Source organism: Callospermophilus lateralis, chromosome 10 (assembly GCF_048772815.1).
Source record: "Callospermophilus lateralis isolate mCalLat2 chromosome 10, mCalLat2.hap1, whole genome shotgun sequence".
Lineage (NCBI taxonomy): Eukaryota > Metazoa > Chordata > Mammalia > Rodentia > Sciuridae > Callospermophilus > Callospermophilus lateralis.
Genome location: NC_135314.1, coordinates 23,701,065 through 23,724,425, shown reverse-complemented (window position 1 = coordinate 23,724,425; position 23,361 = coordinate 23,701,065). Strand labels below are relative to the sequence as shown.

Below are 23,361 nucleotides of genomic sequence, written 5' to 3'. Positions count from 1 at the left end.
GAATGGCAAGAGGGAATGGGGAGGAGGGGAGAGAAGGAGTGGGACTGCTGACTGGACTGTTTTCAAAGTGGCTCCAGTTTTTAGGGAGGGGCTGCGGATGCTCCGCTGGCAGGAGAGACGAAGTAGTTAAAAATTATTACTAGCTAGGGGCCGGAACCTCGGGATGCGGGTATATAAGACCCGGCTTCCAGCTCAGAGCCGCTGCTGCTGCTGCTGCTGCTGCTGTGAGAGCCGCTATCAGAGCGCAGGGGTTCAGCCGCTCAGTATCTAGAGGCCAAAGGAGAGAAGCAGGGGTAACTGTCGGGTCCAAACTGGGGTTCCCGCTTCACCTCTGGAACAGATACAGGACCTCCTAACTTCTGTCCCCTAACCCCTAAACGCGCACCCCTGAAGTTCTGCGCTCTAGTTCAGCACACTCGCGCGTGGCACAGACACGCCTGGCGACAGGTCCTTGCCCAGGGCGATGCCTGCAAGAGTCCTGGAGGGTAGGTTCGGGCGAAGGGATTAGGACCCAGCAGGGAGACAGGAAGGCTGCGGAGTTAGAACCGCCCGCCGCACCGCGGGCGGAGGCTGCCTGGGCTCCACGCACACCTGCTGCTGCCGCTTTGCCGCGATGATCCGGGTGGTCTCACTGCTGCTGGGTGCCGCGCTCGTCTGCAACCACGGAGCCTTCTGCCGCCGGGTGGTCAGCGGTGAGTCAGGGGGCCGCTAGCCAAGCGGACTGCATGGGACAAGGGACCATGAGGCACCGTGGGCAGCCCGTCCCAGGGTGGAGCCGGTCTCAAAGGTTGGAAACCTGTATGGGGTGGGGGATCGGAAAGAGGTGGGGAAAAATGGATGGTTTTATTCTTACTCTTTTTCTTCCAAACACATAGGAAAAAAGTTTAATTTTTTTTTTTTTTTTCTTAGTGTCTAGCCCAGAAGCTGTGGAGCAAACTCTTGCTAAATAATGAAAGGTAGACTCTTTTCCAGGAGTGATTTCCACTTTCTTTGTAAGACAGTTGACCACAAGGCAGGGTTGGGCACCTGCAAAAGGGGCGGGGTAGGGTGGAGGCCGGTGGATCCTAGAAACTGAGGAGCTACCACAGAAATGCCACCCCCTGTTGGCCTGACTCCACTTCAGTTCCCTCACCATATTCACAGGGGTGATTTCTGAGACCAGACCAGTTCTGTGCTGGTCGCTCACGGATGCCTGTGCAAAGCAGCCTTTGTTCTCAGCAGGCCAGGCAAGGAATGAGGGACAGGTTGTTCTGCACAGACGCCTTTCCTTTGCACATCCCTTTCCAAGTTAAAGGCCTCAGAAAATTAAGTCAGCTGGAGTTGGATTGAGGTGTATTTGGTAACCACTGCAGGTTCGTGCATACAGATGGTATAAAATTAAGTTTGTCAAATTAGTGCAAGGGAAATAGATAAAATTCGCAAGCTTCCCAGCTTTATCTCTGATTTTTCTTTTTCGACGTTCACTGTCTTGTTGAGCTATTTATATGTCATATAAATAGCTCCCTTCCATTTTTTTTTTTTTTGAAAAACACTCAAAAAGAAAAAAAAAAAAAAGTAGATTCTTAGTGGCTAGGATGATGTGAATAGGCCCTACTTGAAGGTTGAAGATAGCCATGTTGGTAATTATAGAATTACCTTGCTGTGCTTATTAAACTGTTACAATAAACATTTGTATCTGAACAACAGGTGTCACTAGATGTAGAGATAGATGACAGCAACTTAACCAGTTGTGAAGCCAGACCTGTAGAACATGGCACATTAAACTTAATTGTTACTGATCTTCCCTTCAGCAATGAGTGTTGTTCCACAATGACAGAATATAATTCTGGAAAGTGTGCTTATCAATCACTCTCCACTAACTCTTTTTCAGGAAGTGCAGAAGCTATGATATTAGATCCCTCCCCCAATTTTTGCTGAGAATAAAAAGTTCACTGCAATGAACTACCTAACAGTCTAAATTACATATTTGCCTGTCTCAACAAGAAAATTTCATGAAAATGAATGAGTATCAGAGACCATGCTTTGAGCATGAGGTGTTTTTTTAAACAAATAGAAACACTTTCTTGACTTAAAAAATAATTTTTGATGTGTTCTTGTTTACATGCCTTAAAATTTAAAGGAAGGAAAAAGATTCCTAAAGTAAAAATAAAACTTAATGAAATTGCTGACAAAAAGTTTATATTGTGTTCTTTCGGTACATGAATAATTCCAAACCTTTCACTCTATTTTCCTATTAAGAATTTATAGGCATCTTGAAGGTGACATCTGGAAAGTTTCTAATTAACTGAACATGATCTATTTGATTTAATATAAATGATGATGTTTACTTGATATTAAGACAATTACTTGGTTATGTTTTTCTTATGTGTAATTAGATTGTCTTTAGTCATAAAATTCACATTTGAAATTTAAACATCTGTAAATTGATTTGTGACTTTCATGCTTTGACAATTTGTTTTCCAAAAGATAAACTTCAGCCATGATGAGTTGAGCAGAGAGCAGCCAAATGCTTGTCATCTTTGAAGCAGGGTTTCCTAACAGGTCTGCTGGTATGCCTTGACCTTCTCATGCCACTGGGACCATTAACTAAATCTCTTCTAAAGTGTCTGAGGAGAACTGAAGAAGCCTCTTTGGTGCCATTTTTTGGAACATACATCATATGAAATAAAGTTTCTATTTATTAAATTTCAATAAAATACTTCATAATTTCTAGGTAGTACATTAAAATATCCCTCAAAAAAGACTTTCACAAAATAATTCTTCATAGAGATTTGTTAGTTTAATATTTAAAGATATTCAATAATATACTTTCCAATAGTATTAAATACATTATTTTTAAAGTTCAGAACATTATTTAAAAATAAGATCAAATTATTTTAGTAAACAAATACCATTTAAAACAACTTCATCATTATATTCTACCCATAAGATTTAGTAGCATAGAAGAGTGATAAGGAACTATTTTAATTCATGAATAAACAATATATATATATATATATATATATATATATATATATATATATATATATATATATATAAACTGTGGTGATAGTAATTAAAGAGTATTTGTGGAATTTATGTTCTAAGTGAGGAAGTATTTTGAGGAATTTAGACATGGACTTATTTCTTACTAGACACAGATGTGTAGAGAATATTTGTGGGAGATAAATTCATTTAATTTTGTAATGTTACTAGTAAGTAGTAACATCTTTAAAACAAAGGTAAGAGAATTTTACCTGTGCTGCATGGATACATATAAAAAACGAGGCTGAAAATTCGGGTCTCTAATTTGCCAGAATATGTTTAAGAACAAGTAACATTTTTAAACATTTGAAGTATTTTGAAATAATTAATTAATTTATTTAACTTATACTTTCTCTTTTCTGTGCACACAGCATTGGTCCCTATCCTGCTTATGCTGCAACATGGCATTAAGTGTATTTCATGGCACCTCCAGATTTCTCCCAAATACTTTAAAGTTATTAGTTTAATCTTATTACAACTGCCATATCATTTATTTCAGAGACTGGGTGATTTAGAAACTTCTATTTCTATCATGCAGATAACAGAGTATTGGAAATTCATTGTTGGTGAGAAGAATACTATAGGTTAGCATAATAGTAAAGGAGATACAAGAGAACTGCTGGGTGTATCCATCTTGTGCAACAATTTCATGACATCATCAAAAGCAAAAAAATGATGACCATGCAGTTTCCAAATATGCAATTACTTTAAGTATCTCTTGGACAGGGAAGGAACAAATTAATTTCATTACTAGTCATTTAATAAACTACCCATTTATCAAAATCATTATTCCTTAACTGCCATTTGTCATAATTTTATAGTTTTAGTTTTGCCACTTTTTCCTAAAGATGGAAATTCCTATACATTAATGTTAGAAAAGAGGCAGTAACAGATTAAGAAATACAGAGGGTAATCCAGCGGATGCTTTGCCAATAATTTTTACTCTTTCCAACTGCCTTTTGTGCCAGGCAGTTGCACACAGTGGATGGGTGTACACAGCTGTGAGGCAAGATTGCTTCTCTCACCATTTTAGCATATCATTGAAAATCTAACACAAAATATAACTTGGCGAGTTACTTTATTTTGGGAATACATTTAGTTTGGGTCTAATTTGTTTCGTTTAGCATATAAAAGGGCTAGATTAAACTTCATTAAGTACATATATGGTTTGAAAAGTCTGAGACAACATGTATTCCAATATTAACTCTGGTCTAAATTCACTAAAAGTAAATTCAAAGGCTACCTAGAAACAAGTTCTTAATGCACAAACCCTTCCACCCAGTAATATTAACACCCAGTAATCAATAATTACTCCCTGTAATCAATAATTGATCAATGCTAGTGATTACAATAGATAACATGCACAACGTATATCTTTGTATCTTCAGTATCTTTGTTCATGAAATATTTCATTGGTATCTTTTGTTTGAGACAAATATGGAGACAACATCAAAATCAGTTAAATGAATTGCAGAGCCTGAAAGGTGGTTTAACCCCCTGCTTTGACACTTGTGATGTGTGGAAAATTGGGAAAATCATTAAACTTCTCTGCCTCCTTTGTCTCATTTTAAAAATGATGTAAACACCTACATCACAGGTGTGCCCGGAGAACTAAGTGGTTTCAAACACAGTTGTGCATATTGTGCTGTGCTCAGAAATGCATATCAAGAAGAGGAACAAAGATTGGTAAGTGCTGTGCCTAAAGAGGAAGCTTCCTAGAGACCAAGGAAACACTTCCTGGTTGAACAGGTGGTAAGGGGGACTTCTTAGCCATCCAGCATGAGGAGAGATCATATTTTCCTAATTTATCCACTTACATGGATTGAGATGGAAGTGAGGTACTGCACTCTCAATTATTGATAAATGGCAGGATGTGGTTATTATGTTATTTATACAAAACTCATAAACATTCTGATTTCTTTTTAGGAAAGAAAACTCAGGCCAGGAAAATTTAAGTAATTCCAATACCCATGTGTACATTGGAAACTTGTTCTTTCTGATTGGAAGAGTGGACTCTTCAGTCACACTGTTACATAATTTCGTTTATTACTCTAATCTCTATTTCAAATAACAGGATTTTGGGAAAAAAAAAAAAAAACAGTAAATCTCATCCCTTTCTCAGAAAGCTTGTAGTATTTCCCAGCTGCAGAAGTAGGGCTTGCTTTTGCAACCAGCATCCATAAAATGACCCATGACTGCAGATTTGATTTTATATGAGTATGGTCTCCATTTGTAGTGCACTCTGTAACTAAGTGCATTATAAAATATCTGATGCAAAAACAAAAGTTTCTATAATAAAATGTTTTACTTAAAATAAAAATTCTTAAGGGATTGGTGTACCTAAAAGTAGAACACTTAAGCTTAATAGCATTCCCTTTCTCTTTAGTTAAAAAATATTGGCATGTTTCTCAGAGGTCATGCTATCCAGTACATTGTAATATCGATATTAATTTTAGTGAGATTTTGAAGAAGGTAGGAAGGAACTATGAAAAATTATTTTATAGAATTCTATTGAGATGGCCAAAGTTCAGTGCTGTTTTATATAGCTTTTTTTTTTGTAATTAGAGATAATGCATAATTAAAAGTAAGAATTTGTAATATGTCTTCTATGTTTTGATTGAACAAATATGATCTAAATTCAATACTTAACTAACACTTATAGTATTTGATTATAGTGTGGGACATAAGAAAAGTTTTGCCACCTTCATAATTACTGTATATTCAACTATAAGAAAATAAATAATAAAAGCAAAATAAAATTAGCTAATTGATCCTTTCTATTCTGAAAGAAAAAACAAATGCCATGACTTCATGACTTTGGCCTTGCTTTTTACATCATTCTCCAAAGAACTTCAAAGCTCTGCCAATATTTAGCTCTACAGGAATTTCCATAACTAAGGAAAAACACAAGACCATCTATTAATGGTAATAGTAGCAGAATTTTAGTTGTGAGTGATAGGAATGTTTATTTTAGAAGCCATGACTAAGAATTATCTCCAAATAAAAGTATGTGTATATATATCTGGGTGTATGTATGTATGTATATATGTGCAAATGAAATAATAGGGTGAATATTTCAGTACAGAAAAACTTAATTATATATTTCTTAGATTTAAACTGTATTAATCTCCTGGTGTGTATTCAGAGTATGTTAATGAAAATGAGTGCAATGACACTATCTTAGATTTTCTTTTTCTCCATATATTTGTAAAAACTTGGGTGGAAGCTCTTTTGTCTGTCTCTCATATATAATCCCATAATTAAAGAATTTTTCCGACTACAGATACTGGGTTACAGTTATTTAGCATTAGTATAAAGCTAATCTTAGTATAATAAAAAACACTATAATCATTCTTTTTTTTTGAACTTTCTTTTTTTTTAATTGGTTGTTCAAAACATTACAAAGCTCTTGACATATCATATTTCATACATTAGATTCAAGTGGGTTCTGAACTCCCCTTTCCCATAAAATATCAATGGAAGGTTTTAGTTGAATATTCATTTGAAAGTAAGAGACAGGGGAATTCTCCATGTGATCTCACAGAAAGAAGGAGGTAATCATAATTGTTCTCTAGGAAGATTAGCATTTACAGAAGTGGGAAAGTTGCTTCCAGAATATCTGCATTAACAGAAGGTTTCTGGGAATTAGGACAACATTTGTTTCCCAGCTGTTGGAGTTCCACAGTGATAGCAGCCAAATGGGATCAGTTGAAATGCATCAAGAGGTTCAGAAGCTTCTGCTTCTGCTGATTTTGCTGCAACTTGGACAAAATTTGCACAATAAGGTAGAAATCCGTAGTAAAATAGAATTGGATATAAAGAAATTCACAGTGTCAGCTTTAACTGATTATATGTAAACCATAAAAAAATTGTGTAATGTATCCATAATTTCCTGGAAATTGCCTTGCTAGTGTTTTTTTTTTTTTTTTTAATTTCAAAACCTGAAGGCACAGTTAATATTTAGTCAATACCATTTGGTGTTCATATATCTGTTCCCATTTAAAATTGGCTACTGTCCTATCCCCTGTGGGTCCCTTTTCTGTGCAGCCATCACAATCTCCACTTCTTCATCCAGGACTCATGTACCATTCCATTATCCACAACCAGAGATTGCCTGCTGCAAAGAGTGTCAAGGCTTGCTGTTGTCCAGAGCCTATGTGGTATTAGTTGTCAATTATTTTAAATATATTCCCTGTCTCTACAGTTTATTATTATTATTATTATTATCATTATTATTATTATTTTCTATAAATTAACAGTAGTGTTAGGAGTTTCCATATGATACTTAAAACTATCCTCTGCATTTTGTTAGAACTGCTGTCTTAATTTTTCAAATGAATTGATTCTCATCACTATTTTTGTATCCTCATCACTGGTTAATCATTCTGGCGCTTGTTTTTTAATATATCGCAGGAAATCAGTTGTGATTTTTAGCATATAAATCATAGCCAGGCATCTCCTGATATATGCTGGCTTTGTTACAAATAAATACAATTTGCTCATTAAAACGTCTGACTTTTCTGTTTTTTTTTTTTTTAATTTGAAATCTTTTTGACATCTTATAAAACAATCTTCTTGGAAAATTTAACATTTCAAAAGTTTGGAATCAAATCCAAGTTTTGAAAGTTCTTGGATTAAAAAGTTAGACAAATTGGAAACTCAAGGGAATGCAGTTAAGACATATTTGGAGACTCAGAAATATGTAAAGAATGTAGCAGATGAAAATAAACACAGATTGCTCTTAAAATGCAGGCATAAAAATATGGGCTCAATAGCACAATAGGAACAACCATTTTAAACAATGAAATCATCACAAAAACTAATAATGTATAAGGATAAATTTTAAAACAATATTTATATTAGAGTCAACCATTGGAACTTCCATTATCTCATCTCAAAGATTATTTATTTTCAGACCAAAGCCTGAAGTTTCCTGCTGAAGTCTCTTTTACTTGTTTCCCAAGTTCATTCATATTTAGCATGTTATTTTTTGTTAACAGTGAGTTTAGCCGGTCTGTTAATTTGTTCATATTTTTCAGTATGCTGTTGCTGTTTCCATATCACAGTTAATAAGACAAAGGAGAAAATGGGCTGGTTTGCTGCATTGCTGGAATCATTATTTTATGTTCTCAGCTTGTCAAGATCCTGAGTGCCTGTCACTCTGACACTGTTGTGAGGTTAATGGCCTTCTGCTGATTTCTGCTCCCTTCTGTCTGAGTGTTATCATAGGTCATTAATTGCTGATTCTGGGGAGCTGGGTGGATATGATATACTTGCTCAGTGTGCTGTACTGTAATTAAGAGTATAAATCTTGAAAGCTGTATGATTTTTACAAGTATTGAAGTATGTAACACCCTCTAAACCCTAACTACTGATAGTTTAGATAAATAGTTGAAAAAGGCCTTCAAACCCAACAAGAGTAATGTTTATGCAGATAAACTGTAAGAAAGTAGTAAAAATATCTTAATTGATTAGAAAAGTATTTTGACTTAGTTTTACATAAAATACTAAATGGTCTATTTTACAGGACTCAAAACATCAGAACAGGACTAAGAATTTATGAAGTTAACATTGGAGGTTAGAGATGAACATTAAACACCAAGGAAAACCAAAACCAGAAAGCATGATCTTTCTGGAGATTGTCTTTATAATCTTGGCACTATATGCTTGGTGGTGAAAGATAAGGGAAACATGAACAGTAGAATAATTGGAATTCTGTTGCTGGTGAAGTTAGATAAATCTGTCTACTGTGATGTTCTTTAACATATGGCTTGAATGTGACTCAATAAGATCATTCATAATTGCAGTTATGCCACTAATTAAAAAAATTCTGCCTAATATGTATGTAAAATTCTATTTTAAATATTTTTTATTTTAAGCAAAATCTTGTTGCTTTTGTATTTACAACTTCATAGATGTTTTTACCAGAAGTAAGTTTATGATGTCATAAAATCAAGTTTGAGAAAAATGTGATGTTCCATTGAGAAATTTCAAGAGTCCTCTTGAACTGCTGTGTAGTTCTGGATAACAAAACAAATGTATTCAAAAATATATAATGACTTTTAAAGTCAGTATATTTTGGGATAGGTGATTAAGTGCAGTGCTAAAACTTACAAATGGCTTTAATATACAAGTAAAATATAAAGATTACATTTTAAACTTTCCTTGAAAACTTTGAATATTGTTTTTTATGTATAGATTTTGAACATTTGCCTGACCCTGATATTTATTCCTAAAAATATGTAATAAAATCTCAAATAATTAATACAATTAATTTAGAATTACTTTTAATGTAATTTTGAATTAAGGAATGTTTTTAAAATGCAGGGTTACTATGTTAAAACTAAAAAAGAACTAACTTTTGTTTAATGGAATGTTCTTTACATTAAATTTTAAGAAATCATTGGTATTTACTATATGTTTCATGTAGAAATAGATCCTCTACAATGATAAATAATTTGTTCTCAAGTCTGCCAAATATTTATCACCTTATCGCTTTTGGGCTAATCATTTTTAACTGTCTTCAAATGACAAGTTTGTTCAAATTTCAGCCTATCCTTATTTCCAATCAAATTAACAGAAAGGCTATAATTAGTAATTTGAGATCTGTTACTAGTCTTTTTATTTCATTATTTCTTCATTCTTTCTGCTTTTTAAGCCATTTATATTTTTTGTAATATTTTAAAAAAATAAGTACTCAGTTCTCTAAGTTCAAATTTGGGAGTTCTCACTGAGAATTTATTCATCTTAGAGTTTTCATAAAGTCAAAGAAAATGTTGGCATAGGGATTGAAGTTCACATACAACATGTCAAATAAAGCCAGAAAATACTCAGTGAATTGACAATGAGTGATTTTTTTCCCCCCAAAGATAGCACTCTGGAAGTCTATCCAGTTACTTCTGGTATACTTTTATATTAAATAATTTTTATTTCTATAATTACTTTCTTTCTGGCCTCTATAACTTTTAGTTTTAATGGATTTGCTCTGAGACATATAAAAATAAATTTTCACTGTAAATATGCCACTTTGCTTCTTCTTTAGAACATCACAGATAAAATTTACTTTTCTTGTTTTTAATAAGTTAAATTCCTATATGAGTTATCTTCCAAATTTACAGATAATAAGTGCATGTGTATATATTTTTTTCTCCTTTTTTTTAGGCCAAAAGGTGTGCTTTGCTGACTCGAAGCATCCTTGCTACAAAATGGCCTACTTCCATGAACTGTCCAGCCGAGTGAGCTTTCAGGAGGCACGCCAGGCTTGTGAGAGTGAGGGAGGCATGCTCCTCAGCCTTGAGAATGAAGCAGAACAGAAGTTAATAGAGAGCATGCTGCAAAACCTGACAAAACCTGGGACAGGCATTTCTGATGGTGACTTCTGGATAGGGCTTTGGAGAAATGGAGATGGTCAAACATCTGGTGCCTGCCCAGATCTCTACCAGTGGTCTGATGGAAGCAGTTCCCAGTACCGGTCAGTATGGATCCTAAAGTGTCCTGTGGTGCTCTGGGGAATGAAAATTCTGTTTCCTGTAAAGATGTCAGAAACCAACAAACAAAACTACTCAAAAGTGTTTCTGTCACTCTCTTCCTGCAGAAACTGGTACACCGATGAACCTTCCTGTGGAAGTGAAAAGTGTGTTGTGATGTATCATCAACCAACTGCCAATCCTGGCCTTGGAGGTCCTTACCTTTACCAATGGAATGATGACAGGTGTAACATGAAGCACAATTATATCTGCAAGTATGAACCAGGTAAGAAATAGCATCAGTAAGTATAGCAGATTTTGTGCATATTTGCTCATATTAGGTTTTGTCTTTAAGCTTTGCTACCTTGAGCTTTTTTGTTTTTCTGCTGTAAAATATATATCACCTTGCAGCTTTTCCTATTGTTTGGCATAATGAAGCAAATTTGTGTCCTTTATAGCAAACTGTCCAATGAACTAAATAGAAGGGAGTTAATAGAAACATCTGGAGAAATGTCCTTAAGAAAAAATAGTCATTAAAAAACACAAATTGTGTTTTTGTGATCGATTTTATTTTATAAACAATGAATGTATAGATTAAAATAGTTTAATATTTAGTGTAGGGGGTGGAAAGACGGTATAAGCCTGCAGAGTTCCTATAGACTTATACATGGAGTGGTAATCCTTCAGATGATTTCCTTTGAACCCAAGGAAACAAAGCAACTTTCTTCTGGAGTGTTAGTTTGGCATGCCGTAGCATAATACTCGGCATATGGTCCTTAGTAAAAATCTGCCTGATCATAGCTCCTTTCACCATAGTGAAAAAACGTTCTCCCTCTGATTCCCATTCTTTTATTTATGCCTTCTTAATTAGCTTTCTTTTGAAATCCCGACTCACTTAACATACATAGCAAACAGGAAGATTGCATTGACCTAAGCTAGACTACTGTGGTTTCCTGCTTAAAATGGTAATTTTGAATGACTTTGAATAGGACACCTCAACTAAATTGATATTTAACTGAAAGAAGAACTAATCAAAACTATGTAAACTCATATTTTTTTAATCATCTGACAAAGTCAAGTTAGATACTTAAGGTTTTTTGTTTTTTGTGGCTGTTTTTCTGCACGGTGTTTGAAAGTGTCATTTTAACTCCTCTAAAGGGTTGTCTGCTTGACCTGATAATATGTTTTCACAGAAGGCAATTATAACCAAGTACTGCTGCTTCCATTATTCTCTTGAAATTACATGATTTCTTTTTCTCATAAGACCGTAAAGCACAAGGGATTATTTGGATTAGATTTACCCTTCTTTCTGTTTACCCTGCTCTTGAGAATATTAGCCAACTTTGTATATCCCTGGTGAGTTTATTCTTTAACCTCTTTGGTTGTTAAATCCATCATTACCCTCCTGGAAGCCTTTCCAAAGCTAAGACTGTTATGTACTTTTGCTCTTCCTCTTTGTATTTTTCTCATGGAAAAATATAAAGTTGAGATACTCTAATATTTAAAATTTTTACCACTATGTACTTAAAAGTATTGGATGAAACAAAAAATACATTATAAGAACATTCTTAGTAAAATATATCCCCCTTGTTTCTTTTGACTTATTAGGTGAGCTACCTGATCATTTTATTTTACTATTATTTTATTTGCATTCAAACTTTCTCTGTTATTTAAGACTTAAGCAAACTTACAATATTCTTTTCTTATTTTGTGTTAGTAATCTAGGTTTATATTATTCATATAAAAGAATTTAAGACATTCTACATTCTGCCCAATCTTTAAATAATCTACATTTATTAAGTAAGACACCTTTTACATACTTACTGTTTCTTATCATATGCACAGGGTTAGAGTTGCTTTTATAAATATGCTTAGAATTTTTATTCTTTATTTTAATTTTAACATTTTACTCTCTGTTTTCTATGTAGTCAGGTTTCCTCAAACTTACTTCCTACTTTGTAGAAGGTTTGGTTTCATTAATTCCCCAGGTTTGTAGTCACTGCTTGACTTTCAGTGGTGAGGAGTTAAAGGACCAAGGACTATAACTAATTAAAAAATATAAATTATAACACTGATTATTTTGAACTTTATTTTCCAACTTTATTAGAACTACTAAGTGATATGAACTCTTGTCTCTCTGCTCCTGCACACCATCTAATAGTATTACCAGTGACATCAAAAGTGGTGAAAAATATTAACCTTGCTAGAAAAAAATGAAATAATTCACTTTTAAGCTTCTTTCTCTCCTCTCTTCCATTTTTTGTTAGTGGACTGTGAGTTGCGTAACTGTTCCTTGGGTCTACCAATATCATCCAAAGATATTTTCATTAGGATAGATGTGAATCTAAAATTTACATATTAAAATTGTCTTATGCACTCTTATTTTTAGATTCTAAAAAAATGTATGCAATTATGTTCCAAAAATTATATTTAATCAGCAATAATATAAAAGTTGGATGAAATTATTTAAAAACTAACTAGTTCAATGTTGATTTATTGCATATTGTCTATAATTTGCTCAGTAAATACCAGTTGACTACCTGAAGTCATAGAATGACTAACATCTGTAGAATATAGGCTAGGATTGAATCTGGAACCTAAAGGAGGCTATTAAAGTGTTAAATGACTAGAGACTCTATGGCAATAAAAGGGTAGTAAACATCACTTTTAAAATATCTGTATTCTAAATATGATATAAGATGTTGCACATGTTTTTTTTTCACATCAACTGGCAAAAGTAAACAGAATTACATTTTTAGAACAAATGAAAGAAAATTTATAGGTTTCTTGATTATAAAATTTACTTTCTCTAAATTATTAATAAACTAAATAATTCCTTAGATGAAAAATACATTAAGCGGTTGTTACAGAAGCAGGTAATTGGTTCATGTGCTTGACTGTATCAAGTACAAAACTGCACTTTCAAGCACTTCTTCACATTGACCTCAGTGAAAAAGTTGTTATTGATTGGGGAAGTTGTGCTCTACATGTAGCAAATCATGGTAAGAAATTTCAACATTTAAAATTTTTGGTTATTGAAGAAATCTCGTATCATAAAAGTGGAAAAGAAACAACTTCAAGCTTGAATTTATTATTGTAATATGAAGTAGATACTATTGGAAAGCAAATCTAGGAATGGCATTGTTTGTGTAGGACAGGAATGTGCTTCAGAACATTGTTGAGTCTTGAATCACTGATTCAAAACGCAATCCATAAATAGTCATCTGCAAATTATTACACAAGAAGAAACCTAAGTGTTAAATTGATGTTAGTAATAGGTCATATTTGCTTGTCTTTGAATTGCATCTAAAGTCTCCTTCTTGTGTTTGCAAGTTCTTGCTTCTCTTTGTCTAACTTCACTTCTGCTTTATCATTATTGCCTGTAGCAGGTTGTCATCAACACAGACCTGCCCTCAATTGCTAAGTACAGTTTCAGAGGGAATTCATCAAGTGGATCTTTTAATTCAAGCATAATTTAAGTGTTGACTGTATAGTTTGAACATTTTATGTTAGGTTTAAATTCAGAACACATTCTTAGTTGTAAACAATTCAGAAATCAAAGTCAGTATGTTTTCACTGTTATATAAAAAAATTATTTTTATCTGTTTGCATTTCTCTTGTTTAATTATTACTTATGATTTCTGCACTAATTATTTACAGAGATTAATCCAACAGAACCTGTAGAAAAGCCTTATCTTACAAACCAACCAGGAGACACCCATCAAAATGTGGTTGTTACTGAAGCAGGTAATTGGTTCACATGTATTGACTCTGTGGAGTACAGAACTTCACTTTCCAACATTTGTTTGTTTTGACCCCAGTGAAATAGTTCTTGCTACTTAGGGAAGTGGTACACTAAATATGGGCCAATGGGAGTTTAATTTTGAAATAATTTACAACAAATTATGCTATGCTACTCTTTTAGTAGAAGAACCTGCTTTTGTTTCTTAAGATTTACACTTCTAGGGAATATGTCTGGTACTAAACTAAGTGATCCATGTGAAACCCTGGATCTACAAAGAATTTCCCCAATCAAGGGAAAATTTCATGCAATGCCTCCAAACAATGATGTGCTAGTGCTAGTAAGTGGAGATTGTCTGAATGAGGTGTAAAATGAAAAGCCATATTTGTAGACTTTTCCAATTTCTGTAATGTAAATATTGCTACCTGGCTAGTTTCAGACTACCAAAGTGACATCACCACATAGCACTTTGGGAAGAGATGAGTACTATGAGCTCTCCACTGCCTGCCTCCCGTATACCATTGCTTACTAAGAAAATGAAAGGCAATACCCAATGCAAACTGCATGTTAATCAGAAACTGCTCTCAATATCAGTTAGGGGCTCTTTTTAGCATAACCCTATGCCAATTGGATAGAAGATTTCTTTATATTAGTTGCCTTGCAAAGATTGAGCCCAAAACCCAAAGTCTCAAAATCTTTCTGCAAGTGATTCAAAATCCATAAAATAGTAAGAAATAATTTCTCTTTACCTTTATCATTATATATTAAATGATAATGGTATTTAAAAAATAAAATATTTCATTAATTGTTAAAATGCTTTCTATCACTATTGGAGGCTCAAAAGAGAAGATGAAATATCCCCAAATTACCCTTTCACTAAATCTCACTAATATTTCTTCTGTTAAGAAAGGAAGGGATATGCAGTTAAGAGACTAGCTTGATCTTCATCTGGTCCACTTTGACCAGTTATTTAGATGAGTCATAATGACAGCTGAGAGCTTGCAAGCTAAATTCGATTTCCACTCCTTGTACAGGCGTGATATTAAGACAGTACTTTTCAGTTTCCAGGTGTATGATCTAAAAAGTGCTCAGAATATCTAAACCTAATTAAAGATATCAGTAAATAATTATGTTAGGAATATTTCATCTTGTACAACATTGAAAAGATATCTAATAAAGTCATTTCATGCTGTGTGAGACTTGAGTGCTGCAGATTTTTTTTTTAATTTTACTAAGAATACCTAACATTATCAAGTGTGATGGGAAAGGATTAAAATGATTCATTTTAGAATTTAATTAAGATCATGTCTTTGTGCCTGTGGAGTCTTATGTCTCTGGGTTATGATTGTATCATTAGTTAATATTTACATATTTTGACTTAATCCCAGAGACTTGCATAATATCATGGCACTGTTTATTGGCTAGGATAATTATCCAATAAGTCAACAACAATCTTAATAATTATTCCTTAATAATCAGTGCTTGTTTCTCTAAGTAATGACTGAGAAGGATTCATGAAATAAAGAAACCAAGATTACGAATAGATTATAAAAATCAGTCCATGTCTGAATTGCAGATTTAATAAAAGTTTTAAAAGTACAGATATTGAATTGGAGTATGACAATTGGTGGAGTAAAATTTAGTTTTTTAAATTTTTACTAAAATATGGACATTTTATTTCATTAGATTTATAACTTGTCTGGAATCTATTTATTGGTAATAGTTCTCTTTGACCTTGAATTTTTTGGGGAAATTCTTATGTGATTGGTATTAGAATCTTTCCTCACTATCTTTGTACACTGTCTGTTTTACTTTTGTAGGCATAATTCCTAATCTAATTTATGTTATTATACCAACGATACCACTGCTTTTACTGATATTGGTTGCTTTTGGAACCTGCTGTTTCCAGATGCTGCATAAAAGGTAAATAATTCATTTATGGAGAGACAACTTGAAAAACTTTAAATGCCTTTTTTTAGACAGCTTCCTCATCACTGTGACCAAAAGACATGACAGAAACACTGTAGAGTCAGAAGAGTTTATTTGGGACTTAGGGTTTCAGAGGTCTCAGTCCATAGATGGCCCACTACACAGCTCTGGGCCCAAGATGATGCAGAAAAGCATGGAAAAGGAAAGCAGCTCAAGGTATGGCAATCAGGAAGAAGAGAGAGCTGCACCCACCAGGGACAAAGGCACGTGCCTTATGACTTACCTCTTCAAGCCACAGGCCTACATTTACCACCCAGTTAATTTATCTGTGGATTAATGCACTGATTAGGTTAAAACACTCATAATCCGCCAGGTATGGTGGCAATCACCTATAATCCCAGCGATTGGGGAGATTGAGACAGGAGAATCTGTAGTTCAAAGCCAGCCTCAGCAAAAGAAAGGAGCTAAGCAACTCAGTGAGACTCTTATCTCTAAATAAAATACAAAATAAGGCTGGAGATGTGACTCAGTGGTAGAGTGCCCTGAGTTCAATCCCTGTTATCAAAGGCCAAAAACAACAACAACAACAAAAAAACCCCAAAGACACTCATAATCCAATCATTTCACCTCTATTCTTTCTTGCATTGTCCCACACATTATATGACACCTCATATCAAAACCATAATACGAGTATTCAGAAATCTTTAAAAAATATTACTGTAATATTAGTTATGTTTTAAATTTGGCTTCTGATGTTCATATCTGCCAATACAAATCCAGTACATTCAATTTTACACAATATACCTTGATTACAGAAGTCACACAGTGCACAGTTTAATCTTTACAACCCTTATGAAGTAGGTGTTCTCTGTTTCTAGTTTTCAATTGGAAAGATGATGTCTTAGGTGGTTAACTTAATCTGTCTTGGGTCCCACAAGTGGCATAGAGAAGGGATCTAAAATTTGAATGCTTATAAACTTAATAATAGATGCACTATGCTATACTCTCCACTAGTTATTAAATATAAGAATTAATGCTAAGCCTTCCAATACTGACATCAAGTTGTATGTAAAACTTGATTTTTGTAGATGTACTTATAGTACCTTTTCCAAATTCAAGTCATAGGATTCTGATTTTTTCCAAAGGAATATTCTAAGGATAGGAAATGCAATACAGTGGTAAAAATACATCATTCTTTGGCAGGTCTTTGAAACAAAATCAACCTTATTAACAGATTTCTGAGGAATATTCCACCTTTTATATCTATTTATCCATACTCTTCAGTTAGAGAAGTTTTTCTTATGTCAATTTGTCAATCAGATTTTTTAAATGAAATATAAATAAGTAGAAGAAAAGAGCAAACTAAAAGCATTTTTGTTAGAAGAACCTAAACATCTTTGTTGGAGTATTTTAGATGATACTGATCTTAAAGAATGCCTCAAACAGAGAAGGATCTAATGAAATCATTCCTTAGATAAACCTCAAAGACTCCACTAAGTAACCAAAGACCCAGGTGAAAAATTGTGTAGGTTAAAGTAATTCACATACATTTTTAAAAGGATATAATCTGTAATTCCCTAGATGTAAAATCATTCTGAATAATGACAAATAGAGCCTGGCAAATCAATATCATACCTGTGTCTTCCTGGCTTTCTAATATATATGTGGGACATAATGGAGGTTTATTTTTCAATATTATGTACAGAATAAGGACAATAGTACATATGTAGTTGCTTGTCCTAATTCCTAAGACAATAGATGGAAAGATGATTTCTCATTGTGAAAATCTGTGAAGCAGAAGGATTGGATATAAGTCCCCTTCTAACCCGGCAAACTGTTAAGGAAGACCAGTGAGTGGCAGATCAGCTTGAGAAAATGATTTGAAAATATGAATTAGACATTCTCACCTGTAAAGTGAAAAGGGCTAAAAGTGCCAAGTAACTGCATTTTCTCAAAAATTTGTTTTGTTTTGCTCTCAAATAGTGCATTGTTATGGCAATTCTATTCATTCAAAATCTTGTAGGTTTATAAGGAAGCACAAAGATCTGTGGGCTTTACCATGTTTGAAATTCTCATAATGAGAGAATAAATGAAAACTCAGCATTTCCAGATGCCGGAATTAACTACAGTACTTCATTCATTCATTCTTAGATCCTCCCCTTTTCCTTTCTTCCAGGAAAGCAAGGAGAAACTTCATCAAAGACTCAACTCCATTATCATCTGAATGCCTTGCAGAAAGTTTAAATTCCAATCTGGTACACATGATGGTTTCTGTCATTCCATGTCATGTTCAAAATAACTCTCATTCCCTTAACCAGCAGTGATTCTTAAATACTAATTTTACACAAAAGTCACATTAATAACTTAACCAGTTTTTTTAACCATTTAAAAATATGGTTCTAATAAACTTTGCCTAACGTTTTGTATTTATGTTAGATGACTTTGTAGAATGCAGTTATGTTTTTATTTATTTGGAGGAAAAGCTACAAAATATAAAATTTGAATATAATATTTTTGTCATGAAACAGTTAAATTGAAGAGAATTAAATAATATTTTAAAATAGTAAGATGTGATTAGAAATAGTTCTTCTCTTTGATGGAGTTCTGCAATGTCTTTGGATGGTGAGGATGGAATGGGAGAGGCATGCCAGTGGGGGGCTAGGGAAGTTACTGCAGGTTTGGGAGGAGATGCTCATGGGAAGACATTAGTGCAGAACACAGTAAACAAGGACAGGTTAAGAACAGTGATTCAGGTGAGAGATTAACCTCGGAAAACTAGACCAAAGGAGTCCAGGTCTTGACAAGTAATCTGGTAGAGGACTTAAGAAAACATGAATATATACTTCTGTAGGTCTCTGGAAAGACCTATTACTGAGAAAAGTTAAACCACAAGCACAGGTTGGAAATGTGGGCTAGAATGTTAGCTCTGACGAGAGTAAATTATAACTCAGATCTGGTTAAGAAACTCAGATGTTCCCAAATTATCAAAGCTTGGCTCTGCCATTGAAGTTCATTGGTTTCAGAGGCTGAGGCATAGTTTTTAGGGACCAAGTGACATAAGTATAGAACTGGAAAACTGATGGGAGGAAGGCCTAGGTGGCTCTTAGACTTAGTACCAGAACAAGTTTTCTGATGATTTGATATTAAATGTGACATACATCCATAGAAGTATACTCAAAATGCAAGATTATAAAAAAAGAAAAAAAACAATGACCAAGAACAAACATAAACACACACATGTTTACTGGGGAAAAATGGAAAATTTTTGTGTCAGACACATTTTTCTATCACACTGAATTATGAAGATTCAGAGAAAGACACTTTTGGTGTTTGTCATCATAAGAATTGTTTGCCATCTTTACACATTGGAATAATCCAGTATTTTTTGTAGGACTGGAAAAATATGCTGGTGAGAGAAGAAAGACTCATTTATAAATAAGTGTCTGAGGGATCTCCATTTGGACCAAGAATTGATTAGTTTGATAAGAAGTTTTAGGTGCTGAATTTATTTTTTTTATGTTTTTCAGTAAAGGAAGAACAAAAACTAGCCCTAATCAGTCTACCCTGTGGATTTCAAAGAGTACCAGAAAGGAAAGTGGCATGGAAGTATAATAATATCTTGACCTGCCTCCAGAAAACAAAATTGTTTTATAATTCTGGATCAGTATAAGGAATGGCAACAGAACATTAGCTTGGAATGGCTTGAAATCTCAAAGGATCTGCAAGATGAACTGTAAGCTCCCCCTTGAGGCAAATATTCAAACAACTTTTATATGTTTATTATTTCATTTATAAAATATGCTGTGCTATAATGGAGTGAGACATGCTTATTTTGCTAAAGGATGCACCCAAACTTCAAGTAAATGGAATGGACCATGCAGATAAAATTGCTATCAACACATCAAGAGTATATGTGTTGGAATATGTTATTTTTATTTTCTTTCACCTTTCATAGGTTGTAATCTAGTTAAAGTAAATTGTATTGAAATTTACAGTGTGCAAAAATATTTTACCTTTGCATAAGTGTTTGATAAAAATGGACTGTTCTAATATTTATTTTTATGGCATTTCATTTTTCAATACATGCTGTTTTGATTAAAGAAGTGTATCACTGTTGTTAACTAAATTCACACATACTCACACACACAAATATACTACCATGGGGGTAAAAAATTCTTTTCTAGAAATTAATCATCTTCATTTGGTTTTTCTGCTTTTGGTTGGACAATGTTTAGGAAGTATCTTCAGAAAGAAGCTGTTTTATTAACTGTGGTATAAATTCCTGAAACACTTTACCTAGAGGCAAGCATTGTCTATTTCAATTGTGTAAGACATGTGCCTTACAATAATTTTTAGTTTAAAATTCAACAGATTTTGTAATAGAATAACTTTACTAATAGCTATATAAACAGTAATGCAGTCAGTTGTGAACAAAAGAAGCGACATACACAGTATAAATCATATGTCTTCACATGTTGCCTATATAATTGCAAGTAGCTCTCTGAGGGTTCTGGAATCAAGGTGGTCCTTCCCTTCCCCACCAAACAAAGGTGGTTGTTTGGGGTTTGGGATTGACGCAGGAGGCAGCTAGCTGCAGCATTTGCCCTGGCTGAATTTAGCCTCTCTAAGTATATGAAGAGGTCTTCGAGTTGGGACCAGGTGAATGGTCACCATCAATATGGAGCTAAGCACAGCACATCAAGTTTTCAGGATGGGAAAAGTACTACAAATTAGGTGAATGAGTGTCACATGGGTAGGAAGTTATTAGTGATTGAATGTTCATTGAAGAGGGTTTGTTTGCGCTAGTAAACAGTGGCTCCTTTCTGTCTTCTAATTTCTTCGATGCTTATAACTTGTTCTTCTCAAGATAGAGTTGTAACTATTTGGTCTTCAGATGTCCCTGTTCTCCTTTTAACCAAATAAAGAATCCTTGTTTCTGAAGAATGACCCTTGGTGTTGTCTAAATTTCTTATGTGAACACAAAGTCGATATGTGGCATCACTACATGAAGATGAAAACTGTTCAAATGTGGTAAGAATGAAAGTTGTGGGCATAGAGCTAACAAAAAAAAAACAACTTTTCTTTGTTAATTTTTTTTTCAGTTGGATAATAAAATGCTGTAATTAAGCATTTCCTGGAGTTTATTGGCAAAATTGAGGTGTGGAATAGAAAACAGTAGTTACTGACCCTTTTTCAGGTGCTTTAAGACTGAGAGAATGGCCATCTGCAAGCTGAGCTTAGATCTGGCCTCATTTTGCATTTCTTCTTTCTATGGCTACTCATCCCCATAGGAGGAACTGGAGACCAGCTGCTAGCACCTCCCTATTCCATCCAAACTACCATCACACACTTCTTCCCTTATTCAGGACTTGATGAAAGGGAGACTAGGTTTCTCCTGTGTTTTGCCACCCAGGACTGTAACAGCTGCACAGCAGAAGCAGGCGAATGATGGAGACCGGCTTTGCTTTCTCCTTTATCTTTATCCAGATCTGAATAACTCTTCTGGTATTAATGACTAAACCCATAAATGACTAAAGGTGGAAAAAGCAAACTCCTCTCTTATTAGAAGATGATACTGATTGTCCTAAGAGTTTTCTAAAAGTTTAGCTGACTTTCGAAAATGAAAAGGAGAAGATGGTATATCTGTTGTGTTCATGTTTTCAGAGCATAGCTTTAATATGTGCTGGGAAATACAGAAGAAATTCGGAATAATGTTCAAGTACTAAACACAAACAACACAACCTATGCCTGCTGCTTCATCATTCCTGTTGACCAAGAATTAAAAAAAGTTCTTGAAGAGTGTGTTCAGGGGCTCCTGAATTTTGTCCTAAGAATAAAGTACACAGTTCTTTATGGGCATCTGTAGTCCTCCATCATGCTACACATTTTTTTTAATATGACATTTTCCCTTTAGTATGACTGTTACCAATGTGATGCTTTTGGTACCAGAATACATGCTACTGACCACTCTTCCCAAACTTACAAGATTTCAGGGACCACCTTTGCAGTGACCCTGCTACCCTATTAAATGAATCAGTAATAATCATTCCTTCTGGGAATAACTCAAACTTCCTTTCTTTCATAAGGTCAATCCATACTGACTAATCCTTTCTTTAAACTCCTCTAAATATCACTCTCTTTTCTATCATATGCTTATGCAAGAATGCGTGTACATATGTGTTTTGCATTAAATAAGTATAAATTTTGTGTACCCAAAATCAACAGATTCTGTGTGGTCAGCTAAATTGAAGTTTGCAGTTCCTCTGGAAATGATCCAAGACATTAAAGAAGCAAAGAAAATTCATTTATTACACATTTTTGGCCTTCTAATGGCCAATTCGGCTGTGTCTTAACAAGTTTTTCACATGCTAGAAATATCAAGTATAATACACATAAACCAAGAACAGAAAAACATTTCTAACAGTTATATTTCTTTAATATGCCTGTTTATATTCTGAATCTTAAAAAGACTAGCTTAAAATAAGTGGACAGTATGATTTATCCAGGTAAAAATGATCTGTATAGACTAACCATATTTGTTAATTTATTTTTTGTTTTAATGCTAAGGTGATATAGAGACCTGTGTGTATTTGCTGCTCAGTTTTATATGAGGGAAACAGGCAACTAATCATGTCGTGATTAGATCTGTGACATGAACTTACAATAAATATTTTATATGATAGGGAAAATATTAAGTTTACTCTCAAGTTGAAATGGAAATTCATTGGGTGAAAAGCAAGAAAAGTGTTGAGATTCTCATAATAACACGCTAAACTGAAACCAGACAATTTTGAGTAGTTTATTTCAAACAATGACATACTTTGGGCAATACAGTTTATTTCACTTCTTTTTCTAATTTTAATCAAACTTTTAAAAATGTGTGGCTTGTGTTTTAAAATCAAACCAATGTAAATAACAGACAATGGTAAAAATAATAATTAAAAATCAAGGAATGATATCTGTGAAAGAAAATCTGTTCAAAATGAAATCAAAATTGAGAAGTTACTTTGTGTCATAAAGATTAATTTTAAGATTTTTGTATTTTATGCTTTCCTTTCATCCCAGCATTTTAAGTGGCCTATACTAGAATAAATAAGGCTTATGGTAACTTTTCTCTTTTACCCACAAAACTCTCAGTTTGTATGTTTTTTAGAATGGGATAGGAAAACTGCCCACTTTTGTGTTTGTTTTAGGAAAGGC

At 33.9% G+C, this 23,361-nt stretch overlaps 1 protein-coding gene across 2 annotated transcripts; it reads left to right on the top strand.

The window, feature by feature from the left end:
* The first annotated feature begins 613 nt into the window (after positions 1–613).
* Chodl (chondrolectin) lies at positions 614–19,833 on the top strand. 2 transcript variants are annotated; one of them, XM_076868517.2, is made up of 6 exons: positions 614–692; positions 10,186–10,495; positions 10,619–10,776; positions 14,166–14,237; positions 16,053–16,155; positions 19,689–19,833. In XM_076868517.2, exons 1-6 carry the CDS (start codon positions 614–616, stop codon positions 19,771–19,773), a joined length of 807 nt encoding a protein of 268 aa, XP_076724632.2. In that variant the 3' UTR covers positions 19,774–19,833. The 2 variants fall into 2 exon arrangements, with proteins under 2 accessions (XP_076724632.2, XP_076724631.2); XM_076868516.2 differs by having other exon boundaries at positions 14,151–14,237.
* Positions 19,834–23,361: the final 3,528 nt, after the last annotated feature.

Coding starts and splice junctions, on each gene's coding strand:
- Chodl (XM_076868516.2), top strand. CDS start 614: ATGATCCGGGTGGTCTCACTGCTGCTGGGTGCCGCGCTCGTCTGCAAC. Junction 14,238..16,052: donor TGTGGTTGTTACTGAAGCAG/GTAATTGGTTCA, acceptor TTACTTTTGTAG/GCATAATTCCTAATCTAATT. Junction 16,156..19,688: donor TTCCAGATGCTGCATAAAAG/GTAAATAATTCA, acceptor TATGTTTTTCAG/TAAAGGAAGAACAAAAACTA.